Raw genomic sequence first — 26026 nt, forward strand, 5'->3', positions numbered from 1 at the left:
ATTTGCATCGCGGGGGATGCGGTAAACTTTCCGGGATAGGCTTGTGCGTTTCGTGGCGCTAATCGTCGGCCAAATTCTCTTGCCTCGTTGCGTAGCTCTTCGATGCTAATGGACCCGTATCTCCTTTTCTTGTTGCAGAGGAAGAGTGGAATTCGGATGGCAAGGGTCGACAGTCCAACGACATCGGTGAGTCAGTTCTCTCTTTCCTTTTCTCCTCCTCCTCCTCCCCCCTCCCTTTCTTTTCGAACGAGACAACGAGAAAACTTTCGTTTGAAGAGAACTCGGTCGAGGAGATTCTTCTTCCATTCTCGTATCTTCGATCCTTTCTCGTATTTACTCGTTATAAACTTGCTCGACTTGTACAGTGTACAGTTGTATATACAGGAGCAGAAAATTTTATCCATCGTTTTATTTCTATCGACGGAGAAGATAAGGCGAAGAACAAGTACGAGAAAGAAAAAACGTGTCTTTAACACGTTCGTCGCCACGTATATGGGTGACCCTTTCTTCTTCTTCTTCTTCTTCAAAAAAAAAAAAAAAAGGTTTTTAAGCATTTATATTTGTATTTATATTTAAGAAAGTTAAGTCAAGTAATCAAGAGCCCTCTAGAATGTTATATTATATTATACATTATTTTTGTACTAATGTAAATATATATATTTATACATATATTTATTAATGTAAATATATGTATAATAATAAAATATAGGATAGTGATTATATGGCGACGTATGAATGCAAAGAGTTAAAGCGGAATTTTAAAAAAAATTTAATGGAATAAGCAGTGAAATATAAATAAAATACACTTTTTAAAGACACAGAATTTAAAATTTAAAAATAATAGAAAACAGAAAAGAGGGACAAGTATGATTTGTTAGCGAGCGTCATTCTACATTTTTATACAATTTTAAATCTAAAATTATACATGGTAATATAGGAGACTGTTATGTTGCCATCGATAATATAGAACTGAGTTTAAGTTGCCAATTAATAAAGGCTTATATTCATCAAAATAAAATTGGAAACGAACGAAATAGGGAGCGAAGAAGTAGAAGTAGAGGCACTGAAAACAACTAACTCATCAAATTTTATATTAAAATATATAAAATAAAAACATTAAAACTATTTCCGTTTATCGCTCTGTTCTTACGACAGCAACATTTGGAACTCAAGGAAATCACGGTGACCGACGAACGTGTTAATTGATTTAACGATGAGGACGATGGAACGTATAGATATTAACGAAATATAGATTTTTGGCGATGAGTGCCTTAAATCTGTCTCTCTCCGCTGGTTTTGCCGGGTTGGTGTTTAAGTAGGCACGCGTTACAAGCTTAACTTAACCCCTGGAATCGGCGAAGCGTCTGTCGGGTTTCCTCGGTTCGAGTTTCAGTACCTCCCCCCCTTCCGGCTGCTTCTCGTGACGCGTGAAAGCGATACGTCGACCGCCCTTCCTTCCTTCTCGTTAACTTCGCCTCGGGCTATGCCTCTCTTTCCCTCCTTTTTCATCACCGTTGCTTGTACACCGCTGCCTGCCTGCCTCTCCTCCAACGTTTTTCGTGGCTGGAACGAAGAACGTGCTCTCTTACGCGCCACTCGCAAATCCTGCATTTACCCTAAACCGTGATTTTTAAACGAATTTTCGGTGTGCGTGTGTGACTTTAAGAAATTAAGACGGATTTAAGACTGGAGTGGATTTGGAATTTTTTGCCAAGATTTGATTTTTAATTGGGGTTTTTTAATTTTTTTCTTTTTTATGAAATTAATGGTATATGAAGTCTAAATAAAGAGTATTACTGTTATTATTATATTATTGGTATAATTGAAAATTTATCAAGGACAAAATAACATCAATTGTCGCAATAATTATAGTAATCCTCGCGATACAAGTAGCAATTTTATTCCTGGCAACGCACAAGATTATATTTTTCTTTGCTACTAAGTTTGGAAGAATATTCGTGGCAGTAGGGGGAGTCATTGTATACATGTAATTTGAACGATGTAATTTGATATTCGAGCGAGCACTGTTACATTATTCTTGTTATTATTATAATTTCTTTTATGAAACTTATAGATCGTAATTCAGATTTTTTTCTAATGAATGATTCTCGATGTCAGGCTCGCGATACGTTAGATGCGTGATTCGAACGATAGGACGACTAATCGAATCGAACGCCCTTAATTCTGAAAAGAGGATTTCAATAGGTACGAGATACGATCGCATTCGTCGTGAAATTAGCCTCATTTTCGTTTTATTTCCTGTAAATATTCACCCGTGCTATTCGTCATATATATATTTCATTCTATTACGTGTTCGACCAGAAGTTTCATGGAAAAGATATTAGTGTGTGATAGGAAAGATGCTGGTTCCGAGGAAACGAATTAAAACGACATTTCCGTTCACGTCGGCAAACTCGTTTACTGTCTTCCCACATCTCCTTTCGAAAACTTGAAACTTTGACGAAAGTTTCTACAAACTATTCGATTCGAATTTCCTTCCTCTTTAGTAGAATGAACGAATAATAATAATTTCCCGGATCTCTGTTTTCACTCATTTACCTCATGCTTTGTATATACTTACCGACCCGTGATAGAAATTGTTAGATGCCCTCATGCATGTACATGACATTTGCAAAGTTTGCGTTATATAAAAAGGATATATTCTATAAATATAACATAAAATCGATAATATTAATAAATAAATGGATTGAAAACGAAAAGAAAAAGTTCGCGATCTCGATTGATAACATTGGATGTTTCTCAGTCGGTGTCTCGACGATACAGTGCATAGTAGAGGCGCGCCAGTCGCCGTCGACGAGATGGCGCGATACGTCGCTCGCGTCGCATCTAGTCGCGAAACGTCAACGGCGTCGCGGTGGTCGCGTCGTCGTGGGCGCCCTCGCCGCCGGTGGACGCCGGTCGAAGCGAATCGCGTGCCAATCTTTTAAAACGTTTTCTCGCCACACCCTGTTGCCAGTTTCTCTGTGACAAAACACGCGTTTTGTGATAAATATTTCGAGTTTCCTTTCGTTTCTCCAATCCTTTCAATTTCCTTAGATTCGTTGAATCGCGTGTCGCCGGTCATCGTCCTTCCATTCGATCGAGGACGCCAGAGTTAGTCCCGCGGTTCGTTTCCTCGCGCTACCATGCATCTGGACGTCGAGTATTATTCTCGCGCGAAACGATGACGCGATTTCGAAGGACGCTTTCTAGTGTTCTCGATACGAAGGAGGGACGTTGTTGGGATGCAGATCGAAGGAGATCACTCTGGAGGTGCGTTCCCGTCTAATCCCCCTAGCGAAAACTCCTAATAAAAGAAGTAAGTGATAATGATTCTCGATGAAACGTACGCGGCTCGCTTTTTCGCATCGCTTTGTATCTTGCAATCGTAATCCTGAGAATTGAAAAAACTTCGCTGTCTAATTGCTCGGTGTGGCAACGTGTGCATGTCGTGTGCCGTCTCGCTTCAATGAACTATCACCGGTTCGGTTCTTTGTCTTTCTCGCGGCGTCGAACGGCGACGCTCGGCGGATCCTCCGTCAACTAATATTGATTATAAAAGCGGCGGTGGCGGCAGCAACGGCGACGGAGGTGGCGGTGGCGGCAGCAACGAGGATTTTAGCGATGCTTCCTTTCGATTTGGTTTTCCTTCTGGCAGCCGGCTGCCGGCAATAGTGCACGCGTCTCGGTTAAGTATAGTGTGACGATCGCGCGAAGTGTTCCATGAATTTATTTTCTTTTCGGTTTTGACTTCTGGTCGTCGAACTATTATATCGTTTGTCGCGGGTGTTTGACCTACGAAATGAAATGTAAGCGGGAATTCCGTTGACGCTGCTCGTGGCTTCGAACTAAGGTTAGGAGTCCGTTTCATCCGTAAGTTGTCTCGAGAAAGGGGGAAAAAAGAAAAAAAAAAAAAGAGGAATAACAAGTGGTAAGTAAATCATCTCGCGATTAATATTACGATAAATTGTGCAAAAGAAAGGTAATCTGCAAACGGGCCGTTTCGATATTTTTCCCCTACGCTACGAAAATTCCTCGTTCAAGCCCGATCGATGATCTCGAATATATATATAGAAGGGTTAGAGGAGTCGCTTCTCTTTCAAGGAAGATCCTGATTTTCGCGTAACTCGACGCTGAACGGGGCATGCGACACGTGGACGATGGAGAGCGGCGCTAAATAACGTAAAAGCACGTCCTCACGCACGTAATCGCGCACGCACGCACGCACGTGCACGTGCCACGGATGTTTCCTCTCTCTCCGAAAGGCATTCTTCGGCTTCAAAGGCGATATAGATTTTTTTTTCTCTCGGCACATGCTCGATTCAGAGGCGGCCACGCACACACGCTCTCGCCTCGATACGGCAGGCGTATGCGCACCACGCTGCTTTCTACTCGCGTTTGCAGCTAGTACTCGCCTCGAAAGAGGGTGAAATTAAGGGAACATTGAATGCACCGTCCTATAACCCAGACCCCTTTTTTCCCTACCACCTCTTCTCTCTTCTTCCTCGCTCTATCTCTCTCCATCTTATACCCTTTTCGTCATCGCTCTCCATCTGTCTTCAATACCGACTCGATTCTTTCTCTCCATTTCTTTGCTTCTCGTTAAATTCTCGGCCATTGTTCGCGGGAAAGAGTAATAGTTTCGCGATTGTCCGATCTCGAACAAAACAACGAATTACTCGCGACGATTTTCGATCGAAAAATTGCCAAAAAAAAGAAAAAAAAAAAAAAAAGAAAAAACGTTGGAGAAAGCTTTCGTTTAAAACCTGATCGCCTTTCCAACAGTTCCATTCTCCGTAACAACCTCGAACAATTACGGTTAATTAACGCGCGTTGTGGCCGACTCGCTCGTCGGTTCGCTGACCTTTCGTCCGAACGCATCGTAAACCTCAAGGTTGGCAGTCCTTTGCGTTTCCACGTAATCCGATATCCATTGGCCGGATATTTTTTCGCGTAATTTTCGAAAGCTTTTTTCGATTCTCGGCTCTGTGAAATTTGAATCGCCACTGGGCGAGGGAAAGAGAGAAGGAAGGGGGGCATGGAAGATGAAGAGAAGGCACAGAAGGAGCGCACTTTGGAACGCGTATTTTTGGCCGACGATAATCGATAAACGGCCTGCGGAGTTCGCCGAGAAATTATTGTCGAATTTGCTCGAATATCTAATACGCTTTATATATCGTGTAACCGATCGGTTTATCTTTCTCGTTGTCAAAGACGATTTTAAACGCTTTAACGAATTTTCGACGTGTTATTTCGCGTGCATCTCGTTGAAAATTCATTTTTCAATCGAAACCGGCGCCAATTTTGAGGAAAATTCGTTCTATTTCATTTTGCCCGATGCGTTAAGTGCTAATTCAATATCGAAAACGAAGTACGCGTGGATATATACGGATCAAATAAATTGGACGAAGATCGAATCGCCGATGGATTGTATCGACAAAGTGGCGGATTTCGTTGGAACGAGCGGGTTATATACGAGCACAGTTGCAGCGTGTAAAACCGAGTCAAAACTTTTCCGCGCCTAATAGACGCCGATCGTTCTCGTCGGCAGATTAATACGCGGCTCTTGTATGGCCACTATTCGCCCGATGCTTTTCCTGCCTTGAACAACAGCTACGATCTCGTTCGCTGTAGGAGATTGGTGGATAGTTTTTCTCTATAAAATGGCATAGAGTAACATTTTTAACAATAATATATATAGGAAGAGAGATTCGAAATATCGTGTTTTATCGTATAAAATATTGGAATCTTTAATCGTTTCGAAATTCTCACAACAGACATGCAACAGTTGTACCCGGATAGGTCAAGAAATCAAAATTACTCCCGTAATGGACAACGTGTCTCGTGATGGCAATCGAAATCGATCGAAGCCAACAAGCAACACGTATAATATAATTCTAATCGCGCAGGATCACGGGCTACGTGTAGTGCATTCGATTGTGTTCCATGGAACTGATTACAATCGATGGACTCCTCGTACACATCATCTTCCTATATTTCGAGAATTATCTTTCTCTTATATATATCTTCACTATAACTTCCGTTATATAATTACTACGGTGCATCATTTTTCGCGTAGGAGGAGGAGTTGCCTCTGTCACTTGAACTTTCGATTAGAGAATATTCCTATTATTCTATCCTAAAACGTTTCATAAAGATTTGTAGAATTGTTGTAATTTATCATTTAAAATAAATACCTTCAGTTACCTTTTTCGTTTACTTACCTACTATCTTACGTTTTTTCTAAAAGTGTGTTTTTTTCTTCGCGATTTTTCTAAAAAGTGAAAATTATTGGAAAACAATTTAAGAGGATACTCATCGATATACGAGAAACGCATCGACTCGTTGCCAAGAAATTGTCAAGCGTTGTATTTGTACGCAGGTACATATTTGCAGAGACCGACCGTTCGGAATCTTATCTGCGATGACGAATTATCGAATATCCGAACGTTAGATTAGATTTCTCGGGCGAATATAGGCGGACGAGAAAGACAAGCTTTCGTTGATTCGTCGGTTTCGTTCCCTCGTTTCTCCGTCTCTCTCTCTCGCTCGCATGTGTGCTACACACCGCTATTCTGAAAATAAACGCGTTCGAGAATCTCGCGGTGTCGTGGTTGCCAGTACTGGTTGTATCGTCGAGCACGGAGCTTCGAGTTTTATCGAACCGGTCGGTGCACGGGGATATCGCCCGCGTATCGCTCAGATCATCCGTAGTTGTTCCCTCGTCGCATGTTGGACTCGTGTACTATACTTTTCTCTCTCTCTCTCTCTCTTTTTTTTTTTTATGACCAACGCTTCCGTTCCATGATTTCGAAGAAGGGCGAGAAAGGCAGGGGTTATTTAGAAAAATCAATTTTAACAAGGGGACTTTCGCGAAATTCGCCACGTATCGCTTGATTCAATAATATCGAATAATATCGCGTTTTTTCCGTTATTATGTATATCGAAATTGGTACAGGATTAGAAGAGTGTGTTGAATGATGAATCGAATAAAGTAGTGAAACAAAAAGGAAATTAAAAAGTTCAGCGTGTAGATATTAAAAATGATATACTCGAAACTGTTAATTTCGATCGAATCATATTTTCTTCTTCGAAAGATTCTCGATGCTTTTAACGGATTTCAATACGGATGTCGGTTATATAAAATTCTGCCCGTCTTCACGGTAATGGATTTCAGCGCGTAGACTCATCCCTAGTAGAAGATAAATCGACGAATGACGTTTCAATTTCGCGATCGACGTGAAGTTGTTCTGCTGCTCGTCGGTGAGCGATCGATGACGAGATAACCGATAGACGAGTGAAAGACATCGAAAGGACTCGTCGCTTCTTATCTCGTCGCCCGTTTCAGTCGCGGCCAATCATCTTGGAAATTTACCAATTAATTTTTACGAACGAAAGTCTCTGCGTTGACATCCATTAGTCTGGTAGCAGCAATACCCGAGATACCAATGGAGATACGTTTGCCTGGAATTCGCGGAGCTCGTTGTTAATTGGACGTCGACCGTCCCTCTCGAACGGATGGACACAAGCGTTTGCGACCTACATTCGCATTGCGAGCTACCACTGTCGTCGTCCCGATTAAACGTAGATTCGTCGCTCAGTTACCTCTTCGATGCCGCGCGGATTATCATGATATGACTCGCGTATAAATAATAGTGCATTTAATTTTGTGTGTTGTAATAATTTGAAAATATATTTGAATCATCATTTGATGGCGGATCAGTGGAAAAGAAGTGAGAGAGGATAGAAACAACTCTAGTGAGTCAGTTAGTAAATGCGGTTATATTCAGACCTATGTTCAAAAATTAGTACGCATAGCGAGGAAATGTTGGAGAGGGCAGCACCAGACTAGGTCGCTCGCGTTGCGTTTGACAAGTAAACGAATCGTAGATTGTAGACTTATCTTTTGCAATTTTATTATTTTATCTTAATAATTTTTATAACAGTGTTTCAGTGTTGTGTGGTTAAATATAGTGTATATCTATTATAAGAATAGGTAACGTTTCTCGTTTAAATGGAGATATTAAATGGAGAGGAAGTGAGATAGAGCATTCGTTTCGTTCAGCCAATAACGAACGTTGCGAGAAAGGTGGTAGGGATTCACACGTTACATTCGTTCGTGGAGAATGTGTATATTGTTATTCTCGCGATAGATGTGAACAGTTGACCGTGGTTTGGTAAATAGCGAATACATTCGGTACGTGTTAAACCCGTGTTCGGAATTTCGGCTCTCCCTCGATACTCGTTTCTCGAGGGAGCGACGAACACGAATAAAGTGGCGCGTGTCTCATGGCGCCTATCGCTCGCACGTGTCTTTCGTAACTATTTCCGCCCACTTCCGCGAACGCGTTATTCTCGGCCGAGTTTATCCACGACTTTCTGCCAAATAGGTCGTGCCAAGGGGAAGGGGAGCACTTTTCCCCGTCGCGCTTAATTCGATTTTAACCCTATCGTTATTATAGGTGACTATAATCGCTCATCGTTGGACGTGCAGTGTATATCAAAGGTGACTATACAGTCGTCCAACAATCTACCATTAAAATTCCTTGTCAAGTTTTCCTTCAGCTTGATATCCTTAATTGACACTTGAAGGACATGTAACAAAAATAATTATTTCAATAATGAGATCATCATCCTCGTGGAAACCTCTAATTTATCGACGAAAAATATTAAAAGATCCTCGAGTTTTTTTCCTTGACACGAATAAATAAAAAGTATCGTTTTTGTTAGCGAATCCTTTTCCTTTTTCTATATTTACACTCACCTAAGCCTCTTAATTCTTAAAAATGGGAGCGTGCCGAATAAAATCGATATCAATCATTAACTTATTTCAATTATGTATCGATAGTACACTATATCTCTCTCACACTTATCCCCTTTCCTCTCCTTAAGCATGCAACAACGATATTATTTTATGCAATACCGAAAAGAATAACTATACACACCGTATTAACGAATGTCTGTCATGCAGCAAAAAGATTAATAAATCAAATTCTCTCCCCCTTCCTTTCTCGAAAGGAAAGACGAGAGCTGAGAAAAGAAAGAAAGGAGAGCTGAACAAGAATTTTCGCGACTTGTTTCAGGTGGGTCCGGCAGGGGGGAGGGTGAGGCAGGCTCGAACGAGGTTCCAACTGGGAGGAGAGGCGGCGGTGGCGGCGGCGTGGGTAGCGGAGTCGGTGGGGGCGGGGGCGGAGGAGGAAGCGTGCTGGGGGTTGGCGGAGGTGGCGGAAGCGGAAGCATCGGGGGCGGCTCGGGGGGCAGAAGCGGATCAGGGGGAGGCCGGTCGAGGGACGAGCCGAGGAGGCACACCCTCGGCGGCGATCACCAACCGTCCCTACATCATCAGCAGTTCAACGCGGCCCAGCAGCTACACCCCCTTCATCCCCATCATCTGCCGCCGCCACACGGCCAATACGGTACGCCGCCCACGCGTCATACCACCATGGATCTCGAGGTGAATCTTTGCTCACGCAACATGTAAATATATATATATATATATATATTGACAATCTTATTGTTTTTGCTCTCGTTATTTACATAATTTTTCTCGAGTCTTTTATTATTACGGCGTGTTTTATCGAACCCCCCATTTCCTTCGAACGCGAATCTTGAATCAGAGGAATCGAGTTTGACCGTCTTTTTTTTCTCTCTCTCTATATATATATATCATCTTTCTTCCAGTTTTTATCTTATCTTATCGAACTGCAGGGGCTACGAAAGTTGTAAATTATCCGAGAGAATTTTTTTTTTTTTTCGATCGACGATAATCGCATAAATTATTTTACGTATTCACCGGTCAAATTTAATCTTAAATCCACCCGTTTTCCGTGGGTTAAACCCAAGCCGTGGTTGATCGATTAAAGGGGTGGAGTCTCGCAAGACGCGGGGGTGAAAGTAGCCGTAAATCGCGTTACCGTTCCGGGAATACAAATTAGCGGATCGCGTGCGACGATCATATACGTAAGGGACGATGTTCGCCGAACGATGAATCCGGCAATGAACGGATATATAGAGTGTAGTATTCCGAGGTCAAGAACCGAGCATAACGAAGGGAAGAGGTTAATTAAGTCCCATATACACCTACGCCGTCCTCGTTTCTTCTCATCTTCCGTTGCCTCGGCTCCTCGTCGCTTGGTTCAAACGTTCGAACGTTTGGAACACATGCGCGCTTCGTCTATTTTCGGGCGCAGCTTTCCGTCGCGCTCCTCCGTTTATCCAGTGGGTTTCAACCGCGGAGGAAATGGATTCCGAGAAATAAACCAGTCGTCAGCCCCTGCGACTCGTATACATCCTTAATCGTGTACATTTTATCTAAGTAGCTTGGTGGCGTACACGTGGCACTTAACCGTCTCAAGTTATCGTGCACGGTCACGCCTTCCTGCTCGTTTTTCTCCCCTCCCTCCCCCCCTCCACTTTTTTCGACTATGTTATTATATTCGTCCTTTTTTTGCCTTCTCGCCCGTCGACTCGACCACGAAACGCGTTACCGAACTAGCTGCGTCGTTTTTGTAGAAACGGAAAACGACGCAATAACGCGATCGCCAACTTTCGACGAGAGAAAAGAGAATAATTCTTTTAAGAGTTTTTTTTTCGGGAGAGTCGAGAAAGGAGAGGAGAGGCGAGGGAAAGAGTTGGCGATCGCGAAAGATTTTTGCAGAGTCCAGGCCAGCCTTCGAATCCACCAACGCAACGGCCAACAGAGAAAGAGAGTTCTCCTTCGACCATGCCTCGGGTCGATCGATCGCGATCGCATTGTTTCGCTCTTACCTTTTCACAGTGCTGCATTTCCAGCAAACCCTTTTTTCTGCTCCATGCATATATACGTCTAACTGGTTTACTTGTGTGTGTGTGTTTCCGTGTACCTGCCGCCGCCTAACAGATGGGGACCAAGTCTCGCCAGAGAAAGGTAATTCTTTTTTTTTTTTTTTTTTTCTCTCTTTCTTTTTCTTTTCACCTTTTTTCTACACGTTTCTCTCTCCCTTTTTCTCTCTAAGCGCTTGGATATCGTTTCGATTCGCACGATGGCATGCATCCGTTTTTTCATCGTTTCTCATCGTTTTTTCTCTTATTATATATCGTCCAACGTACGATTGTTCTCTCTCTTTTTTTTCTTCCTCTTTTTTTTTCTTTCTTTCTCTCTCTCTCTCTCTTTCTTTTGTTCGCGTCGAATTCGAACGATCGTTTAAACAGAGACAATAAAAACGAAGAGAGAATGGGCGAAACTTCCGCGGTTGGACTGACAAACACTTTTGATTGTTTCAGTCGCCTCTTCCGCGCGGGTACCCACCTCCCTCTACGACGATGTTGTTCGATGACGACCCGGGCATCATGTCCGAGGTGGAGACATCGAGCACCGGATTTCGACGGGGTGGCAAGCAAAGAAGCAGCCTCCCCGTCGTACGGACCCCCAGCAAAACTCTGGAGCGACCACTAGGTAACTCACGACCCGCAATAGAATTAGGAGCGTCTTGTTGCTGCCTCGCTGCTCGATGCCCTTGTCGGACATTCCTCACGAAACGATGCGTTTCTGTGGACGATTCCTTAGGTCTAGTGTTCCTGCAGTATAGGAACGAGACGAAGCGGGCGCTCCTACCGAACGAAATCACTAGCATAGACACCGTTAAGGCTCTCTTCGTACGAAGTTTTCCCAAGCAACTCACTATGGAATATCTAGACAGCCCCCACGTCAAGGTTTACATACACGATAGCAACAAGGACATGTTCTACGAACTCGAAGATCTCAGGTACGCTGTGCCAAATTATATGTTTCGTTTAATCCTTTTGAAATGTTTAATATTTTTTTTTTTTAGACGAAAATAGCGATACGATAGAATACATTCAAACTTGTAATATGATTTTTATGATCCGTCTCAATAAAAATCATAATTAAAAGTCTTACTTTGGAATACGTCATATGTCGATGATTTTTACTTGAACACATTTTAGAAATTGTTGATAATACATGGAAAAATATTTCAGAGAATTTATAATCTCTATTCTCCTCCAGTTTTCCAATTAATAAATCTCTTATGACACAGCTTTTAAAAATTTCAATTTTCATTTGAAATATTTTTCAATATCGTCACATCCAACGCTCGCTTCTCAAATGGAATACCTTGCGCGTATTATATGCACGATCCTCCCCTTTTACATACCAATCTATTCGCAAATTATACTGAAAAATTCTCCATTTCGATTCGCAGATCGCATCTGAGAGACATCCGAGACCGAAGCGTCTTGCGACTGTTCGAGAGCACTGACGGTGTGACAGGGATGCCAGGACCATTGGGGATACCAGGGACAGGGACGGGACTACCCCCTCACTGGGAGGACCAGAGCTACTTCAGCGAGCCGGAATTCGACAGCGAATACCAACATCAGCATATTCACAAGAGCAAGGTAACCAGCCTCCAAACGTTTGCAAAATTTATTGTTTCACCTTTTTTTGGAAGGACTTGATCGATTCTCAAAAATTTTTCGAAATTACGCACACGGTGGTCGCAAAATAAATATTTAATACGTATTCTTATTTTTTTTTTTTATTTTCATAGAATCGAATATCTTTGTATTCATATTTTGTACAACATTGTGGACAAAAGTATAATTAAGAGTTTTTAAAACGAAATAACTTTTTTAAAATTGGAACAAACGAGTTGTATTTTGTTCGAAAACTTGGAAGAAGTTATGATTGATCGAAATCACGAGGAAAATAGGTAAAGATTATTGATTTTTATTAATTTTTTTATCTGAACGTGTTACATGAAAATTAAGAGATTTTGTAGATTTTTATCAATTGTATACATATAGAAAATTTTATTGAAATCGGTTGACGTTGTTATGACTTATAAACAATTAAAAATTATGAAAATTGCAATTTTTTTGTAATAAATTTAAAACTTTTTACTTTTTTCGATATCTGTCACTTGTCTGTTCTGCATCAAACAGATTTTAATGAAATTTTTAACGTTATTACATATATTATATAAATCTACAAAATGTATGTATAAAATTTGCATTACAGGCTCAGATAAAAAACTTGTAAAAAACGATCTTTACTATTTTTTCTACAATCCTGACCAGTTGTAACTTTTTCAAAAATTTTTTAATACGCCATATAATAAATTATCATTTCACTTTTCAAAAAAATTTAAAATTCGTTTGATCCAATTTTAAAAAAAGTTATTCCGTTTTAATAAATTAATTATACTTTTATCCGTTACTGTAAGTACTACTAAACGAATACAAAAATTATTAATTACAGTCGTATCCCGATTTATGTTCTCTCGGCTTGCATTTTTTTATCTATATCTATATCGTTTTTAGATTAACTTTGAGACCGATTAAAGCATAAATGAGAAATACGACTATGCTTAAATATTTCTCGCGTGTTAATCGCACATTCGAATTTATTACGCGTCTACATATTATCGAAAAACGCGAGAGAGCGAAAATTCTAATTAATAAATATACTCTACGGTGTACGAAATATTTGTTTTCGTAACCGTCGTATTTACGTCCTTACATAATATTTTCATTTAATACGCCGTCGGCTGTATATACATATATATATATATACGTATAAACTTAAATCTATACTTTCGGTGACTCGCCCTGGGGCGAAGCTACTGTAAATAATAAATACGTCTCCGAACGCGATCGGAATCGTTTTCCCCGTAATCGATATCCATCCGTTCTATACGGCGCACGTGTAATCGCGTAATCGAGCTAACGCGTTTGGAGATCCGTTGGCCTCGGGTTCACAGCACGTACGAAAGATCCTGCGTCAGCGATAGCGGTCGACTACCGAGTGAGACTGCGATAACTATAAATCTTCGCGGGGATTGGTCGATGCCGCGCGAATGGATCCGAGTGGACCCGAAGCTAGCGTACGATAACTTACGAAGTCGTCTCCTCTTTCGCTCGGTCGATCGCCTTTGTTAGAACGCCTTGCACGTTTGCACGGCCGGAATGTGTACCGCGCCGGAATATAACTTCTTAGGGACCGATCTCCATCCCATAATCAAGGCTTTCGCGAACGGTTCATCGGCGCAACCGTCGCAGATATTCATGATCATTCTTACTTCCGCTTCCGCCGGCTCCCTTTCATCGTCCTTGTCCTCGTATTTCGGTAAGTGAAGACCGAAGCTCGTTAGTCCCGAAAAGTATTCGTCGTCTAATCCTTGGGATATGTAGCCGTCGTTTAAGAGCAGACCGTCATCCAATTGCAATAGACCCCGCTTCTTTTTGGGGGAATCGCGTTTATCCACTGATTTTAAATCTTCTTCGACTTCCTCTTTGGGCACGAACGTTACCTAAAATATATTGATCGTTTAAATTTATTTTAATTTAATTCAACGGAAAATTGCTTGGCAAGGATTTTAACGAAATATTTTTTAATCAATTAAATATCGCCTATCCCATAGATAATCGTCGACAATAAATTTTTTAACAATAAATTTGAAAATAAAGAAAAAATAGGAACTCTAGTTACTTAACATTTGTTATATCTTAAACATATTATCGATATATCGATAACATGTCAACATAGTAACGATTCCAAGATCAAAGAATTATAACACTACTTATCGAAAATCTAATCCAATTTCACGGATTTCAGTACACCATATTCCTTACTTTTCCATCCGAAAATTTTTCCTCGGATACCCCATTCTTCTCGATCCCCCTCTTCTCGATCGTCGATTTCCCGACCTGGATCACTGTCTCTTCGAAACTCGAATACGATTTTTCCTCCTCGGATTCAACTCCCAACGAGTTTTCCTCTCTCTTAAAGAGATTTCGATACGGACTGTTCGCTCCCGTGCTGGTTATTCCGCTAGCCGAAGGCAAATCGACGGTAGACTGCAGGTTCCCGAAGAAATGGGTAGATTGCAAAGGGAATGCTGTCGAGACGGAATTGGGATTCGCGGGTGGTAACGGTTGAGGTGGTGGGTGGCGAGGAATCAGGGCCGGATGCCTCAGGGTGACTCCGTCTTGAATGATTTGTAGCGGCGTCCCGGGATTGAGTTTTATCTGAAACTCGACAAGGTTAGCGTATCGCGGTTTCACGAGTTACGGGGAGAAGAGTGCATCGCGCGTTCGAACCTGATGATTGATCTGTCCACCCGTGAGATAGGGATGCTGCGGGAGGGGGGGGCCGGTGACCGGAGGCCGCGTAGGTCTAGGCGTGTTATTTTCGGTGTCGTGCTCGTAGTGATGGGCATGATGGTGTTTGTGATCCTTGTGGGCTTTCCCCGCTGACAGGGCGACCTCGTAAAGTTGCACCATGGTCACCTCTCCTAAATATCCACCCGATCCTGGGGAACAATAATTTTTAATTAACGATGAAATGATAGAGTTGTGGCAGTGGTTCTCAATCTGTAGATTATAAAAATAATTTTTAAAGGATCGTTGTTCTAATTTTTAATCGATGATCTCTGGCGTTTATTTATTTCGATGTAATTGCATTATCACCTTTTTTAAGTATCCATCTGATTCCAAGAAATAATAAAATTTTTAATAAAAATAGAAGAATAGGATGTGTTCGTGGCAGTGGTTCTCAATCTGTAGATTATGAAGATAATTTGTAAAAGATCCTTGTTCTAATTTTTCTAATTAATGATCATTCATCATATAATTATCAATTACATTATCACCTCTTTTATCCATCTGATTCCAAGAAATAATAAAATTTTTAATAATAATAGAAGAATATAGAATAGGATGTGCTCATAGCAGCGGTTCTCAATCTATAGATTACAATGAATGATTTTTAAAGATTTTTCATTGCCATTGCCATTATCGTAGAGATAATAAATATGTTCGATTAATTTTTTAAATAATTAAAAAACTTTCCATGAGAGAATTCGCAATTCAAAAAAGACATTGAAAGACATTAAAGTTTCTTTTTTTTTTTTTTTTTCTTACCTGGAGGAGCGCCGTCACCTTCCAAAAAGCCGCCGCCTAATTGTCGTTGCTCCTGCCCCGTGATAGCTATTCCACCCCCTTTGATCACGTGCCTGACCAACTAACGAGAAGAGGGCAAATACGAGCGAATTAAGGCCGTGTCGAATTAGTCTGAAGGTCTGTTTGTTAATCGCACGCGTTCATTTGCAAACGAGACGCAGGAGGATAAAGTTACAGTGCTAGTTGAGGAGGCGAGAGTTCTCACACGGATCAACATAGTTCAAAACAACATAGTTTCCTTTCCCTACCTTTCCGCCGAAACGATTTTCATTCCGCGAAAACTTTCATTTTCGGTATAATTAATTCGATAATTAATTTGACGATTAATAGTCAAATTATTATTCGCGGTTAGATAATTTCTCCAGAGAGAAAATAATTGCGTAATACGGTAGAACAAACAAATTTTCGAATTCCTCGCGAGACGAAACACGATTTATTAACGAAAGGATCGTTTTTCTTACGTATCTTTGTAATATTCTACGTATCATCCCCATCGCTCATCCCACGCGAACCCATCTATCCCGGGATAGAAACTTTTTTTTCCAGATCCCTTTTTTCCACCCAGATCGCTTTTTCGCCCGAATATATGCAAATATATATTTATTTACGTTATTCAACCGAACAACACCCCCGCTTCATTCGCGCGGCAAAAATACGAGGCGGCGCCTCGGCAAAATAAAATTCCTTTCACCTCGCGCATTCTCTTCTCCGATCCTTGCTTATCCCCCTTATCGACCTCTCTCTCATCCCTCCTCGTTCCATCCGATACCTATATATATTCCACCTGTGCACGCCACCGTGGCCAGAGTTTCGAGAAATATGGGGGTAGCCTCTCGAACGAGGCGCAATCGAAATCGAAATCCCGAACCGATGCGAGAGATTGCATCGTGGAGGGAGGAGAAAAGGGGGGGGGGAGGAATCGCGCGAGAAAACCACGAGACGAAATGTGGAACGACTTTCCCTGCACGTTCGAGATGCGAAACACTCTTTTTTTCTTTCTTTCTTTCTTTGTGTGTGTGTGTGTGTGCGTGTGTGTGTGTGTGTGTGTGTGTGTGTGTGTGTGTGTGTGTGTGTGTGTGTGTGTGTGTGTGTGTGTGTGTGTGTGTGTGTGCGCGAGTGTGTGCGCGAGTGTGTGCGAGTGTGTGCGAGTGTGTGTGAGTGTGTGTGGAGAGAGAGAGAGAGAGAGAGAGAGAGAGAGAGAGAGAGAGAGAGAGAGAGAGAGAGAGAGAGAGAGAGAGAGAGAGGAACACGCGACACTCATCGCATGTACGCGCGCGCGCGTGTAAATCAGTGCAGAGAAAAAAGGAGAGAGATAGATAGATAGATGTAGATCGGTACAGAGAAAAAAAAGGAAAAAAAAATGGATAGATAGATAGAGAGACGCATACTCATCGCGCGTAAATCAGTACGGAGAAAAAAAGAAAAGAGGTAGAGAGGCGGGGGGGGAGAGAGGAGCGTAAGGACGCGGAAATTCCGGAAACCGAAGTCGTCTCGGGAAAATTCTTGGCGCGATTTGTATCTGGTTTGAGCGGGGGACAGATGGGACGAGAAAAAGAGGCGAGGGGGGGAGGGAGTTACGCAAGCGAATCGTTCGAATCCCGCCGAGAAATGTGTGGAAACGACCTAGAACCGGACGCGGTGTGTTTTCCTCCGCTGTCGGGGCAGTATACCGTTTCCGAAGATAGCTACTTTCTACTCGAGTTAGGCGTCACGGTGCAAGTACCTGTATTGTTGCACGACTTTCGAGAATCTGGCAATTGACAGCGAAAGGGATGACGTCTACGTAAGATACGAGGGGGAGTATCTGTTTCGATTCAGTTCATTTTTATATTCACGAAATGACGGAGAAAAGTTTGGCTTTAACCCGTTATTGTAGCAATGCAATTCGTATTCGATACTGATAACTTTTGAAGCGATCAATAATAACTAATTATGAATTATGAGGTAAGCAAGAATCGAATTTTTCAAACGGTGCATGTAAATTCATATGCGAGAATATGTTTTGTATTGTATAAAGAAATAGACATTGGACTATTTGATATTATACTGATAATTACTTGAATTAGAAACAAGCAAATAATTTCCTGTTTACTAAAATTGAATTATAATTAAACTAACATTAAATACATAATTTCTAAAAAGATATAAATGTAATTTACGTTTACAATCTATATCTAATTATTAATTGTGTATTTAATAGTAAATTATAATTTAATTTTATATACAATGAACAGTATGAATGCTATTTTAGCATCAGAAATTCTAAGATATAACATTAAACATTAGCCATATATATATGTATAAAACGTATCGCTTGTCGAACGTCGCGCACTCTACTTTCCCGAGAAAGTTGATCGAAATTTCCCCATGCAGATTTTTCACTAGGTTAGAATTCAGAACGCGCAGCCGACTCTCGATCGTTCGCGGAAGAACGATGCTTTAATTTTCCACGGGCGTGTTGGTAACGCGCCACTTTCACGGCCGCGAATTTTTCCATCGAGTCGTCGAGTGTTCGGTGAAAAGCACCGGAAGCCCGCTTACCCTGTTGTTGAACCCGCGACCCACGCGCTCGTCGTTGACCCAGATCTGCCATTCTCCTGTACGGCCGTTCCAGCTTTGGCACGAGTGATACCACTTGTTCAATCGAAGCGGATAATTCAATCTGTACAAGTTGTGCCCGTCGATGTTCATCATGTAGTAGGAACTTCTCGGGCTGTTCGCCACCCAGGATAGGATACCGCGCGATTGATCTCCAACTTGAAACATAGTTCGAATTGAGAAACCTCGCAGCAAGACGAAAGTGTATTTTCAACAAGTTTACGAGGATCAAAGAAATTAAAAAATTAATTGAGGTACATTGAAATTTTTCAAATTTCGATTTATTTATCTAATTTACATCACTGAATAAAATATCTGAAGAAGATGCAAAAAAAATAATTTTAGTTGTGTATGGAAAAATGTTATGCACGAACCGGAAATGACACTAGAAACTGCTTAACAAAGAACGTGTTAAACGTACCTTGGGAACGGGCAATTACGTCATCGTTATAGTGTATTTACGCACGATTCACGAGAACGCGATACGTGAGTTCGCTTGCGAAACGCGTTCCAAGGGAGGATTTCTCAGAAATTCGAGTTTGAGCGATTACGCGAGCCTCCGGTATTTCGAACAGACGGAATTTCATATCGGGAAACGAATACAAGGAGGCGGTAGAGCGGCGCGGTTTCGCGTTAGTTGAAGCTTCGAAAATCGGCCGAGACAATGGTGATTGTTCGTGAATCGACATAGTTAACGCTACTGATAAAAGGACTTTATTTTCGAGGAAATACCAAGTGATTCACTTTCGACTCGAAAAGCCTTTCGCTTTCTCGCGTCGTTTACTCGAGATAAAAAGAAAAAAAAAGAGAAGAGGTGAAAGGAAAAAGGAAACGAAAACATGAATCTCTCACCTGCGTACGAAAACAGAGGATGATCATTGCTGTGATTGTAGAATTTGGTCCACATGCAAAGGGTGAACTCTTTCAAGTCGGGCAGCTCAATTTTGTAATGAATGTACTGGGGAAAAAAGTAACTGGTATAAGTACTTGTCAAATTTTTTTAATCTTAGTTTCTAAAGAGAAATTCTTGCGATCATTATTAAATATCTCATTAAATTCAATTTTTACTTTCTCACAAAATCTTTTTTCATTTTTATGGCATGGTTAAATAAAGACGATTTGGTAACTTTATTGTAAATTGTGGGAATGATACGATACGAATAAGATTCTAGAATTTCATTCCTAATAGCCTATTCCATAATGTATATACATTCTAAATTGTTAAATCGTAAGAGTCTGGGATATGGGTTGTCTAGAATAATTCTATAATCGAGTCTAGTAAGCCATACGAGATAGAACGTTCTTTCACATTTCCGATACATATCTCCGTTTCCTTGGCCTTCGTATTATACGGTATCGTATATAATTGATTGTCCCGCCTTTCTTTACTATTATAAAATTATCGTAAAGAAATAGATTTTTAAATGTGGAGAATCGATTCTCAAATTTGGCTCTTAGCCACGAAATAAGCTGATAACTTCAGCCAATTCGTGAAAATATCTCTTCAAATAAACGGTTACCATTCGGCATTATTCGCCATCGTTCGGAACTATTCGTGACCACATACACATTAAGGTACTCACGCACCACCAAGCGGAGGTTTACGGAATGAAAATAATTCGAATCGCGTCCATAGGGAATATATCGTGGTCGAAGAATCGCGTGGAACGCGGCCCACGTTCAAGTGCATCGAACTGTCGCGAATCCATGGATTGCGGACAACGATCGGTTTCCATCATAGCCCAGCTATTATTCCTCTCGAATCCATTTCCTCGATACCTTAATTCATTCTCGTGGATCATTTACCTGGAGATTGAGAGAAAATTGAGGCGCTTGTGACAGTCGATTACTAACAGCATCGAACGGTTTAGTTGCGCAACGCTGGTGCGTAACCACCGAGTAGAAAATAACGGCAAAGACCTTGTTCTTGTGAAATGGTAAAATTTCGAGAGCGATCGTTATGTTCGAACTGAGATTCAATAATCATGTAACGAATGATGTGTGTGTGTGTGTGTAAGAAAATTGATTGAGTCATTCTCACGTGTACTGTATTTACTATACGGGATAATTATATCCGTCTTCTTTGTTACGTGATACGTGTAATTTGAGGAAGTTTTTTTGTTGACACGTGTTTGCTTTTTTTATCAAATCGAGTGAACAGAATTGGCATCAAGATAAATAACTTTTGCCAGTAGAAAGCGAAAAACAAGCATAAGAGGACAATGTGGGAAAGGCAAATGGAAAAACATCTCGAGGTGCCAACTGGTTTCTCGAATTCCTTGTTGAAAGAGTTTGTTCGTCACTCATAAAGCAAAAATCATATATCTTGATATAAGATCCGATCGATCCTGTAAGTGACTATAAGTGATAAACCGATCTTATATACCGGACTTTGCGTTAATCTTTTAAGAGTGATATAACTTGAAATTTCACTTAATTACTTCGAAATCATTTTCAGTTATTTTTTTTTTGTGTCGAAATAAAAATTGTAAGATTTATCATAGACCCAAATCCACTCAGGTAACATTTTTTCCGTGATTACTCTTATTTATCGAGAATTAACCTTGATTGATCGATACCGCAGAAAACGATGAAAACAAATAATTCGAGGTCGATTTCGAAAATTTCTGAAAAGAAGGACTCGTGTGTCGCGCGTTCGCGTTTTCTCCTACTTTCGTTGCCGCGATTCGCGATGATTTGCTCGCATCGTTGTGCTCGAACTCTCTCGACCGCGAAGTTTTGAACCAAGCATGCGACGAAATTTCATTTTAGAGCAGGAAATATATGCCGTGCGAAAAGGAAAAATGATTGTTATCAATAGTAAGATAAAAAAAATAAAAAGAAAAAGAAAACATAAGTAGGAAATACATCATCACAAAAAGTACATAAATAACGTAATAACTGATTTTCTATCGATTTGTTTTATTTTTTTTTTTTTGTAGAAATGTGCATCTTTCCTAACCTTCAAAAAAATTCACATAAATTAACACAATACAAAAGATACTTATGTTCCTCGCAAGTTCATTAATTAGTTTGAGATAACAATTATATTAGATCAAAAAACTATAAATCTGAAATTCTATTTCTAATTTTAAAAACTATATCCGTCTTATATTCCATTGAATTTTCTCACCTCAAAGTAAAACTGCTGCTTCATCGCGACTTTATAGAGGGCGCATGTGTCTTGCTCGTGCTGTGCCAGCAAAGATGTACTTCCTGCATCGTAAAACGTCTGTGCGGGGCTAGTTTGGTAGATAGCAGTGACTGGATGTAGAATTCTGGCTGCTGGGGTTGGAAACGATGGATTCCATGGCGTGGAAATCGCTTGGGCCACAGTCCACGTTAACAATCCGTAAAGCAACGGAACGATCATCTTGTTTCTTCACACCTTCTCCTCGAACGATCTGCAAAGGGAACGAGATCGAAAGATAAGATAGATAGTGTGTAATACGAGCAGGAAGTAACTACTTAACGAATCGTGTTTCCTTAAATGTTAGTTGTTGTGCCAGAATTTGCCGTTGCAAAATTTAATTCACGACAGCGGAACGATATCGCTTGCAGCAAATCAGTATTTTTAACCGTTCCATTGTAAAAAAAAAAACACGAACTCTGCTTACATTGTGTCGATTTCGCGCAACGGCGATTGTTGGTGCGTTATCGCGTGCAATACTCGCCCAAAGAATAACGAAATTTCGCCGGTTGACCGTTTCTTTGGATTACTTTTAAAAAATAGGACGATATAAAAATACGATAATTAATTTGGACGATTTTAGATTTTTTTATGAGTTTAATTAGTTAATTATTTATTTCTCGTTTACTTAATTTAATTCTTTTTTTAAATTAATCAAATTTCTTCGTATTCGTTAGAATCTGTACATGGTATTTTGTCACATTTGTTCTAATGTGTTGATACGTTCACAGCTTTATCTACAACGTACAATACAAGCTCTTCATTTTCTCGTTTAACCCAGTTCCGTGATATCGGCTCGATCCGAATTTCGTTTAATTGAAATTTATTAAATTGAAAAAAGTTGCTTCATTTTCGCCGTATAATCAAATATCAAGGGAAAAATTAAAATTAAAATTCATACAGATTATCTTGGATAATGAATTTTGTTCCTCAAAAATGTATACAACAAAGATCGTAAATTAAAGCATCGCGGGTCAACAAAATTGCGAACTGCCTTCTTCTTTAATCCTTCTCCTTCATCTTCTTTATCATCCGGTCTTTAGATCTCTTGATCTCAAAAACAATTCCTAACAATCCCAGCTCACTATCGTCGTTTCCTTACCAATTTTACAACGTCGTATTACGTGTTACACGAAAATCTATATGGAACAACTCACCGACAAGCAAAATTCACCATTTAACTCACGGCTATAGCGGGAGGTAGATCCTCGCGGTCTCGAAACAGAAAGGTAACTGTCCGCTCGTTCTGTTCGGCGTAGGCCTCGTAAACTCGTAAGAGGTGTGCACACCTCCTACCCGTTTTGATTCGCCTTTTTCTCTCTCTCTTTCTCCTCCATCCTACGGATGCGCGTGTAACACAGGATCTCTTTTTCTCTGTGCGTATCTTTCCTATTATTATTATTTTTTTTTTTTTTTATCATTATACTTCGTAATACGCCTTTTTTTTTTCCCCCCCCCTCGAACCACCCCTCGCTTCCACGGAACAGTTTTCTCGTCACGGTTGGATGAGTGAGCGATCGCGCGAGCAATATCTCGGGACGAGTTGGCTAGTTTCGAGGGTGAATTGGTAAAAGTTCGTTTTTCGGGGAGGATTAATTGGCGGAGGGGGCGTCCGTCGATCCGCCGCCGCCAATCCTGGCCATTATATTGGCAAAGTTTGCAAGCCCCTCGCGGTGATCGGCTCGATGTGTCGCGATTTAGCGGCGAACGGCGCCTTGGCGAGCGGGCGATCGGCCTTCGCCGGGTATAATAATACGTATAGTGTAACAGCTTGAGCTTCGGATCGGTAATCGTGCACGATCGATCGATAGGGAATGCGGGCGAGAGAGAACATGTTTATTAATCGCGTAATCGTGACAGATCGTTACGATTAGCCTCCCGATAATTCTCGTCTCGATGGTAATACATGTTATGTTAATTTAATTTTTTTTTTTTTTTTACAAAGTAAAAAATCGTATAAAATTATTAAACTAGGTAAGGTAAAAGTATTTTTATAAAGGAAAAAATTATTAAACTAGGTAAAGTAATTGTTATAGATACAAAAGGTACGTCTTTTCTTTTTTTTTTTTTTTTTTTTTTTGCGAAAAATAATCATTTTTAAATTTAATAAGATATCGATTACGATTAGTCTCCGGATAATTCTCGTCTCGATCGATCGTGATATACCGCTTATGTTAATTTAATTTTTTTTTTACAAAGTAAAAAATTGTATAAAATTATTAAACTAGGCAAAGTATTTTTATAAAGGAAAAAAATTGTATAAAATTATTAAACTAGGTAAAGTAATTGTTATAGATACAAAAGATGAGAAGGTCTTTTTTTTTTTTTTTTTTTTGCGAAAAATCATTTTTAAATTTAATAAAGTATTATTGGATTAAGAAAAATTTGAAGATCGTTTCAATATACGAACAATAGATTCCACTTGATATTATGCAAAATATTTTTTTACGATTTGCATAAATGCATGATGCATGATGTTTTTTTCTTCTTTTTTTTTTTTTTTTTACAAAGTTAAAACTAGAAAAAAAGTGAAAGTATACTGTTAATTATTAGATACGGGTTAAAAAATGTTCGATATTTCTTTATGGAAAATAATCATTTTTAAATGTAATTATTGTATAAAAAGAATTTAAGACGATCTCTTAATATCTTCATACGATGAATATAGATTTAATTATTATACATTGTATTTTTTCGTAACAAAATATTTTCAACACATAAGTTAAGTTAAATTAAACCACGTTTGAATCCCTGTAGCTTCTAATTGATATATTCACGTTTGTAGTTGGTGTTACTTAATTATGCATAGATAAGAATGTTTTATTACGTGTAGAACAATCGTTTGCGGAAGAAAATACGTTACTTTCTTGTAGCAAGATTGTCCGTATACAATTTTCTTACTACTCATTCTCTTCGTGTAACAAGAACGTAACATAAATTATGAGCCAATTAAAATTTCTTATATATTCACGATTATCGTACTGTTATATACGCGTATTAAAATATTAATCAACTCTCTGATGAACGACTTGTCAATCTGATCGTGAGAAGAACATGAAATTGCACGAATTCGAATCTTACAAGTTTCATTTTCGCTCACCATCCCACTTTCGTTCGAATTGAATTTTTAACGATCGAAGAAGACTTCTTTTTTTTTTTTTTCCATTTCCAATCCTCGAAATTCTTGTCGAAAAAGAAAAGAAAAAATATTTATATTCTTGATTATCTTTTACGAGAATAGAAGTAATAAAACAACGTGCAACGTTAATCGATCGAAACTGCATATATATATATATATATAGATAAAAATATTCGAGAACGAAGGGAAATTTCTGTTGATGATATTCGTTCAAAAAAAATTTGCAAGAAAAAAAAATCCACGATCGAACGATTCAATAATTATTATTCCGAAATAATTATCCTCGAGTTTCACTTTACTTTTTCGCTTATTAAATTATCATATAACAATAATATTGGCGGTAAAATAAAATTTAAGTAAAAAAATTTTCGTATCTTCCGAACGTGCGCGGGAGAAAGTGCGCAGAAACGCGGCCGCAATGATGACATTGCGAAATTCCGTTGGCCGAAACGTTCGTGCTGCCTCCTCTCCCCCCTCCCCTGTCGCGATGCCTCGCGGGGCCGATTTCCACGAGAGCTCTTTTTTCGGTGGCTCTGACTCGAAACTGGATCGATCGACAACGACGCCATGGACGGTGGTGGTGCAATCTATCTCCTCGCCACGACATCTACCTGGCTGTAGGGAATTAGAAGGGCGTCGGAATTCTGAACGTGGTTCGAGCACCGTTTGTGCATCGAATTCTTGCTCGACTTGGAAAATTGGAGCGAAAGGATATCGGCGAGAATGTCGAAGAGCTGCCTCTCGAACTTGGACCGACTTCGATCGGATACTACTTTCGCTTGGGTGGATGGAACCGTGAGAGATGCAGCTGTCGAAAAAGAAAGAAAGAAAAAAAAAAGATAATTCGCGCTGTGGTTGGAAAAGGATTGGAGAGAAGAAAGTGACTGCGAGTTCAATAGATTTTTATTGAGAAAAGGGAAAGAGGGTAATGTTTTTGAAACGATGCTCGTATCAGGAAAAAATTGGTTAAATGTACGTTTAAGCGTAATGTTTATTTTCATTGGATCGAATAACATAGGTGGGTAGTATGATGTAATTTAATACTTACGATTGATAAATATCAATTTCGTTATTTAAAATTAGAATATTTACTCGCTTCGTCGATTTGATCCGCGACGAGATACGTTCGAAATACG

At 40.0% G+C, this 26026-nt stretch overlaps 2 protein-coding genes across 28 annotated transcripts in view; one reads left to right on the plus strand and one right to left on the minus strand.

The window, feature by feature from the left end:
• LOC100869303 (uncharacterized) overlaps positions 1 to 26026 on the plus strand; it is a 95656-nt gene that overhangs the window by 37523 nt on the left and 32107 nt on the right. For all 27 annotated transcript variants that reach the window (XR_015291552.1, XR_015291554.1, XR_015291553.1 and 24 more), the window contains 6 exons: positions 139 to 186; positions 9084 to 9454; positions 10880 to 10906; positions 11263 to 11434; positions 11546 to 11744; positions 12204 to 12399. Coding sequence is in view for 24 of the 27 variants with exons in the window: in XM_086906049.1 (XP_086762175.1) it covers positions 139 to 186; positions 9084 to 9454; positions 10880 to 10906; positions 11263 to 11434; positions 11546 to 11744; positions 12204 to 12399 (1013 nt within the window). In the remaining 3 variants the exon portion in view is untranslated. The remainder of the gene's footprint in view (positions 1 to 138; positions 187 to 9083; positions 9455 to 10879; positions 10907 to 11262; positions 11435 to 11545; positions 11745 to 12203; positions 12400 to 26026) is intronic.
• On the minus strand, positions 12522 to 23021 carry b6 (pentraxin-related protein b6). Its single transcript, XM_031916883.2, has 8 exons — positions 22909 to 23021; positions 21695 to 21965; positions 19414 to 19519; positions 18505 to 18719; positions 15925 to 16024; positions 15103 to 15314; positions 14635 to 15030; positions 12522 to 14312 (listed from the first exon to the last, which is right to left on the minus strand). The coding sequence occupies exons 2-8, from the start codon at positions 21932 to 21934 to the stop codon at positions 13938 to 13940; spliced, it is 1644 nt and encodes a 547-aa protein (XP_031772743.2). The 5' UTR covers positions 21935 to 21965; positions 22909 to 23021; the 3' UTR covers positions 12522 to 13937.

This window comes from Apis florea, unplaced genomic scaffold, assembly GCF_048593485.1.
Source record: "Apis florea isolate Af1SG1 unplaced genomic scaffold, ASM4859348v1 contig_2492_pilon, whole genome shotgun sequence".
Lineage (NCBI taxonomy): Eukaryota > Metazoa > Arthropoda > Insecta > Hymenoptera > Apidae > Apis > Apis florea.